The sequence below is a fragment of the Penaeus chinensis genome, chromosome 4 (genome assembly GCF_019202785.1).
Source record: "Penaeus chinensis breed Huanghai No. 1 chromosome 4, ASM1920278v2, whole genome shotgun sequence".
Classification (NCBI taxonomy): Eukaryota; Metazoa; Arthropoda; class Malacostraca; order Decapoda; family Penaeidae; genus Penaeus; species Penaeus chinensis.
The window spans coordinates 2,796,234-2,803,733 of record NC_061822.1 but is presented as its reverse complement, the minus strand read 5'-3'; the positions used below and the strand labels follow the sequence as shown (position 1 = coordinate 2,803,733).

At 43.5% G+C, this 7,500-nt stretch overlaps 1 protein-coding gene across 1 annotated transcript in view; it reads left to right on the top strand.

The window, feature by feature from the left end:
- Window positions 1-7,500, top strand: part of LOC125046765 — a 30,943-nt gene that overhangs the window by 17,225 nt on the left and 6,218 nt on the right. Inside the window, exons 2-4 of the mRNA XM_047644702.1 lie at window positions 2,892-3,073; window positions 3,489-3,608; window positions 4,426-6,210. Of these exons, the coding sequence (XP_047500658.1) occupies window positions 2,892-3,073; window positions 3,489-3,608; window positions 4,426-6,210 (2,087 nt within the window). The remainder of the gene's footprint in view (window positions 1-2,891; window positions 3,074-3,488; window positions 3,609-4,425; window positions 6,211-7,500) is intronic.

The window sequence follows — 7,500 nt, the reverse complement described above, 5'->3', positions numbered from 1 at the left end:
GCTTGTATCACTACTATTATTTGTGTACTTGATTATTATAACTATGACAATGATGCCATTATTATTATTATTATTATTGTTGTTATTATTATCATTAGTGTTAGTAATGGTGCTGCTTATGAAAATAATGGTAATAATAATATTAATGATAATAATATTGTGTGCGTGTGTGTGTATGTGTGTGTGTGTGTGTGTGTGTGTGTGTGTGTGTGCGCGCGTAGGTATATAGGTATATATATAGGTAGTCGGGTATGTAGGTATGGGTAGACGCATGCATTCACACGCACACACACAAAAGACAAAAACAAAAACACAGACAAGCAAAACAGGCAGCGAAAAAAAGACTATTTAATATCCAGTGTCCAGGTTAAAGGCCAAGAATCACACTTTGAAAGTCGTAAATCTGGTTATGTAATGATATACTTTTACATTCTTAGAGACTTCAGGATTATACTAGTATATGTGTAACTTGAATATGTATTCGATAATATATGAAAAATAAAGACGTTATTTTCTGCACTATCCATTTCCTATTCACATGATGAATATTTGAGAAAGAACAAATTATTATGTAAAATACCATTTTTTTCGTGATATTTTGTTCATACGATTACCTCAAACACCTAAATTACTCTAATCTTCGCAACAAAGGTCTTGGTAGATGTTAGCAATAACTCATTTGTAACTGGTTCACGTCTTGAGCGCGCCCGTGATTGCCTGCTGTCAGTGCAGTGAAAGACCTAAATACAGGGGTTTAAAGGAACATAAATTTCGGTTTCAGCTGCTCTTATTACTGTCTTTTATGTCAAAGACACATATGTGTGTGTGTGTGTATGTGTGTGTGTGTGTGTGTGTGTGTGTGTGTGTGTGTGTGTGTGTGTGTGTGTGTGTGTGTGTGTGTGTGTGTACACATGATATATATATACATACATACATACATTTATACACACAAGTGTTTTGAGTGTATTGTAAAGCGCTCCTCTTATGCTCTAGGAAATGCAGATATGCGGCGGTTCTCGAAGATAAAAAGCTGTCATGATGTCAACCGATATTGTAAAGAAATATATATATTTCATATTACTTAATTGAATAATCACTTCTACCTCAGTGAAAAGGCAAAAGAAAGAAAGAAAAAATAAATAAATGATACAGACAAATAAGAGGAAAATAATGATAATAAAACGGGGGAAGAAAAAACTATTAGTATAAAATCTCGACACATTCTAATAATGGTTCATGATCACTTACAGTCCTGTATCAGAGGAACTGTTTTTCACCAAGCCAAGAGAAAATTAGGACGAATAAGAGGGAGAAGAAAATAAAATAAGAAAGACGAAGAAGAACGGAATATTAGGAAGAGGAGGGATTCTCGAGTGTGAAAGTTGGCCAGCAGGTGTTAAAGCCTGGAACTCAGAACCAAGCGAAGCGCCTCCTGCCGGCGGCCATTGGCGTCAGATGTTGACTCCTTTGTATTCAAGGATATTAATGTCATAATTATGTGGTGTTTAGTATGAATATTATTCTAGGGAGAAGGTCTATTGGCAGTTATTTAGTACCTTTGTTTTTTTCTCTCGATCATTGATGTAAATAGGGGGAAAATGTGCACACACACACACACACACACACACACACACACACACACACACACACACACACACACACACACACACACAGATATATATATGGATATCTAAAACTTTCGCGTACTATATGAACAGTATTGAAGAAAGACGAATGGCGTCTTTGCCACGAGAACGAACGACTCTATATCACTGGTGAAAGCACATAGGGTGACTTGCCGTTGCGATTTCAATGCTAGTTTACCATTCAAGACGTCTGTGCCGCCTCCTTGAGATGTACCGAAAACATGTCAGTGAGATGAGGCGTGTAGAAATACTACTCAGCAGAGAAAATTCCGTATCCGTTTGTGGGGAAAGGAAAGTACGACATTTTGCTGTGTTGGTGTGATAACTTAAGGTAATTATGATGCCGGCGAACGAAAACAATGATAATAATGCTGATAATATTAATGATAAAAACAAAGCAAAGTTAGGGGATGTCATTCATGTGTCATGTATATAAGGCTGCATTCACACGGAAAGTCTCGTTATTTTAAAATGCATGGGGGTAGACTTTTAATGGAATTGACATTACGTTTACTTCAGAGTGTTACAAATAACCTTTCACAAGATCACTTTCATTATCTGCCTCTATTGATACAAGTCTGTGCATCAGTAATGTGCTTTCACGGTCAAAACACTTACCGGACAGGCTTCAAATTCTGACACCGGACACTTTTATACGTGACGATATAGTATTTATTATTAGTATCCAGGGATTATCTTTTCACAATATGGAGATAAGTCACATCACTTCTTTTAAGTTTATGAAGCGAAAACATTTAAATGCTGTTCACTCCGAAATGTCAAACCACCTCTCCAATTTCTCGACTGACTGAACGAAACATGCTTCGATTCTAACGAGTGAATATGAAGCAGTCTTTCTGTGTAATAGTATAAGGCAGTGGAGAAAAAAATGCGTGTGAGTTATTGTGTAAACATCTCTTCCTTTTCCTGTCCATATTAAGGTGTAGATATAACAATAATTAAGGCGTTAAACTTTCACAAGAAAAAGAATAGTATAGCCTTACGTACAAGATATACAAGGAGTGACTGAAAAGATAAATTCAGCATAGTCCCGTGGAACAGCTAAAACACAGGCCTAAGATTAATTGTGTTAGCAGTACCAATTACATCATATGTACATTAAAACACCAGGTTGCGGAACCATTAATGATATTATGGAATGTGTCGAATATAGATTTAATGATAATGACGGTGACAGGACTAAGCAAGCAAGGATTTGTATTATAAGACGACCTTCTTTTTCAGGCATGTTACGCCGAGCGGTGGTCGTGGCCGCGGCGGCGCTGCTGCTCGCCGCGCCGCCCGCCGGGGCCTCTTGGCGCTTTGAGGACAGGTCGACTCGGCCTCCGGCGTCGGCCTCGTCCGTCGTCACGTCCAGCTCGACCATCACTACCTCTTCTTCAACTTCTACTTCTGTTTCCACGCCTGTACGTATATGGTATCATGTTTTGTTAGAGTTAGTGTGGTGGCGAGTGTGGGGTATGTATGTAAAAAAAAAAATTAAACATGTTTATTTCGCGAGGAGTGAAAAGCAATATTCCGCAATAAAGAGTCCTGTACAAACGGTATAAGCATGATACAATAGATTACATTCACCTCTTAAAAACGTACGAGGATGAAAAATCCCACAAGATAAATAACACCGACATCTAAGCAGTTAAGCGGAACCATGTAATAAGTCACATTTCCACTTAGAGTAAAAAAAAGAAAAAGAAAATTAAACTAATATCCCACGCGAAGAAAAAACGCAATCCACCACCACACACAAAAAAAGAAAAAAAATGTATACCACTGTCCTACATAAAAAAAAGAAAGAAAAAAACCCCTGTCACTCTCCCACAGGATGAAGTCCAGACTGCAGCAGAGACGAGGTCCATCCCGCAGCTCGCCGTGAACGAATCCGAACCACGATTCATTGGAAGTCTCAAGAAGAAGCTGTGCAGTGTTGGCCTCGGACTGAACGTAAGTTTCTTTTTCTGTTCGCCTTTAGCCATTTTGTTCTGTGGAATTATGAGACTAGGCCAGTTAGACTCGAGATAGGTTGAAGGTCGTATTGAAAAAGACTCAAATTCTATTTATCAATGTCTGTTGCATATGTGCTAAGGATGCAACTGATTCAGAATTCTTATAAATAATATTCTGATGCAGAATTTAGTGGGGTTAGGCAGAGTTATAAAGGAAAATCATTTCCAAGGCATTACAAATAGCATGACATTAATATTAATTCATTTGATTAGCTTGGACATTAGAATCTAAAAAAAAAGAAGACAAAAAAAATAATGATACTGAAATAAAATCTAGGCCTATCCAGAGGGCTTTCTAATCTAACCCAAGGAGAAAAGAAATAGTGAAGGGTACACTGTAGGCCTATTTGAGAGACTAAAAGGGTGAAAGATAGTTGTGTTTGGAACGGTTAAGTAAATAGAGAACAGGATGTATAGTGTATAAATCAATGTATTTTTTAAAACAGCTGTATTTATAACAAAGTCTTATAATATCCAGGAAAACTAAAAACTATAACTATAAAATTAGAACATCTTCGATTTATATTATTGCATTTATTATAATTATTATTGCCATAACTTAGAATTCTTGCACAAGTCATCAGATGTAACTGGTGATGGTTGATCGCAGCCTATAGCTATAGAAAATATATTAGCAATTGTTTAGTTAATATTAGCTGTAAATATCATACCAAACAAACATTTAGGAAGCGCCTCTTTAGCGGTCTGTGAAAGGATTACCTTTACTAACCCCAACATAACGAATATCGCACCAGTGTGATAAGGATTACAAACCAGCCACACACCACTACGGAAAGCCGGCTGATATCCACGAGGTACAGTACGTCCAGCCTGTTGAAATTCGCCCCGTGGGGAAGCCCATTCCTGCACTGCCTGCCTATCATGGTAGCGGTGGAGGAGGAAGCCATGGGGGGGGAGGTGGCGGCTACGGGGGCGGAGGTCAAGGCGGAGGCCATGGTGGAGGTCATGGCGGAGGCCTTGGGGGAGGCCATGGTGGGGGAGGTGGCGGCTACGGGGGCGGAGGCCATGGTGGAGGCCATGGTGGAGGCCATGGCGGAGGCCATGGTGGAGGTCATGGCGGAGGCCATGGCGGAGGCCATGGTGGAGGCCATGGTGGAGGTGGATATGCCCCAGCTTCTACTTCACACTATGGCAGTTCCTCGGGGTATCCAGCGGCGCAGGCTCCCTCCCACTATGGTGCTCCTAAGGCCCCCTCGACCTCATATGGTGCCCCTCCTGCCCCATCGACTTCATACGGAGCACCCAAGGCTCCATCAGTATCGTATGGGGCGCCCAAAGCTCCGTCGACATCATACGGAGCACCTAAGGCCCCTTCGACGTCTTATGGTGCGCCCCAGGCTCCTGCTGCATCATATGGTGCTCCTCCGGCCCCTTCGGCATCGTACAGTGCTCCCCCAGCCCCTTCAGCATCATATGGAGCTCCCGCAGCACCATCCTATGTAGCCCCCTCTCCGTCATACAGCGCCCCGCCTGCTCCATCGTACGCAGCTCCGTCGGTCGTGGGCGGAAATCTGGATTCAGGAAATACCGGACAGACCGTTAAACACGTCCATATCCATCAACATGTATACAAACTGGATGGAGGCAACGGAGGCGGCTTTGGTGGCTTTGTAGGTGCTAGTGGAGGAGGAGGAGGAGGAGGAGGAGGAGGAGGAGGTTATGGCAACAACTTCATACCTGGATCAGGCGCCGGGGGAGGAATAGGAGGAGGATATGATAGCAATGTCCTCTCTGGATCAGATAACTCCTTCTCCTCTACGCCTTTTAGAAGAGACACTGTAAACAACATCCTCGTTGATCAAAAGGAAATTGAAAAGAACGGCGGGTTTACACCTAGCTCATTTCCTACGGCACTAGGCAGTGTAGTTGGAGCTCCACCCGGAGAATACAACATCGGGGTGGACGGCGTTGTCGAGCAGATTGGCTTCGCTGAGTCTGTCCGGGACGTGAGGCCGCGGGATCTCGGCTGCACCTGCGTTCCCAGAGAGCAGTGTCCGGTGGATCAGATCATTTCTTCGCCTTTTGGCCGGGAGGATCTCAGTAACATTCAGGACCCCAGGAACTCCCCCTCTGCAGGCAGGGTTTACTCCAATGCGTCAAATGCCGCTCGACACAAGAGAGACACCCAGGATTTTGAAGATCAGATTGCCGTGGCGACGCAGGAACAGGCAACACAGCAGACTAGAGAATTATTCTCAGATCCAACCAAGATTTTCGGAGACGAGATCATCGCCCTTCCTGACAACTCCCAACTGAACCCTCTCAACATCGACCTCTCCCAACTTCGTCTCCCTCCTAACACTGCCTTCGAAACACTGGCCGCCGATTTGGCCGTCCAGCAGCAGGGTGCTGCTCCCTTCAACTCAGCACCATTTGCATCTGGTCTGCCTGTGCGTGCTCCCACTCCCGTCCCGATCGACGTCTCACCCGGTCGGGCGAGTAACACCTTCGACGGCAGCCAGAGTTTAGGAGTCATACAGGACGTCACCAGTCAGTACCGCCAGGAATTAATCTCAAACGTAAGATAAAACTAAGCCTAAACTAATTTTGGTGAAGGGTTATTTTTACATCTTTTCATTAAGTATACTGATGAGTTCTTCCCTCATGTTGCATCTTTCAGAAAGAGCTTGTTTTTAAGGGTTGCAAAGACACGGGTATCGCCAAGATAAGAGTCACTCGAGATACCTCGGAGAATTCAAATGACCCTGCGACAGTAAGTTTTCCAGCAGTTGGCAGCCTTGTTCACACCTGCACTTGTTTATTACTGACATAATGTACTTGTGAAACTTTTGTTTTCCGTTGTTGTTATAGTAGTGTGTATATGATTATAACTGTAGAATTTAATCTTAGTTAACGTTCATTTTTTGATTGGCTTCAATTTAGATGCAATGTATATATGTAGAATTCACTGTTTGTACCCACAAACACCAAAAAAGAACCACTGTAGATTTTACTTGACATCGGCTATAACAGTCAGATGGCAAACGCAAGGTCACAAGTAGTTAAGAAAGTTCTTCCACTTGCACTTTTGGTATATTCTATTTGTATCATTTCCGTGGCATATCTTCCATTATGTATCCCCCCCTGGTATGGTGTATATACTTTATTTTCCTCTTTATCATTGTCATTTTTTCATTAAGTATCACTCTCCCTTACAGCGATTACTCGGACTGTTAGGTGGTCTAGGTAGTGGGAGTGGTTTAGATGGTCTCAGAGGCCCAGCTTTTGTGCCATCTTTTGGGGTTAATTTTGGGAGTTTACCAACGGGTGGTGGTTATGGTCCCTATGGTAGCCCTCACGGTGGCAATCCGCTGGGACTCGATCTCGGGCCCGTGTCCGTAAACCCGTTTGTCGGATTCAAAGTGGCAAAACTTGATGGGAGGCCAATCCTAAACCCGACGTTTGACCTCCTAGTGACCCCCAATGCAAAGGGTGTCCACGCGCTCAATGGTCTGAAAGAAGGGATTAAACATCAGTTTGGCGGAGGCGGATACCCTGGTCCCTATCCCGGCCCTGTTCCTGGTCCCTATCCCGGCCCTGTTCCTGGTCCCTATCCCGGCCCTGTTCCTGGTCCCTATCCCGGCCCTGTTCCTGGTCCCTATCCAAGTCCCGTCCCAGGTCCCTATCCAGTCCCTGTACCCTATCCAAGTGCTCCGTACAACCCTTACCCACAGCAACCCATTGCTCCTGTATATACACCTCCCAAGCCTGTGTACACCCCCCCTAAGCCTGTATATACCCCACCCAAGCCAATATACACCCCACCCAAACCAGTATACACCCCGTCAGTATACACCCCGCCAGTATAC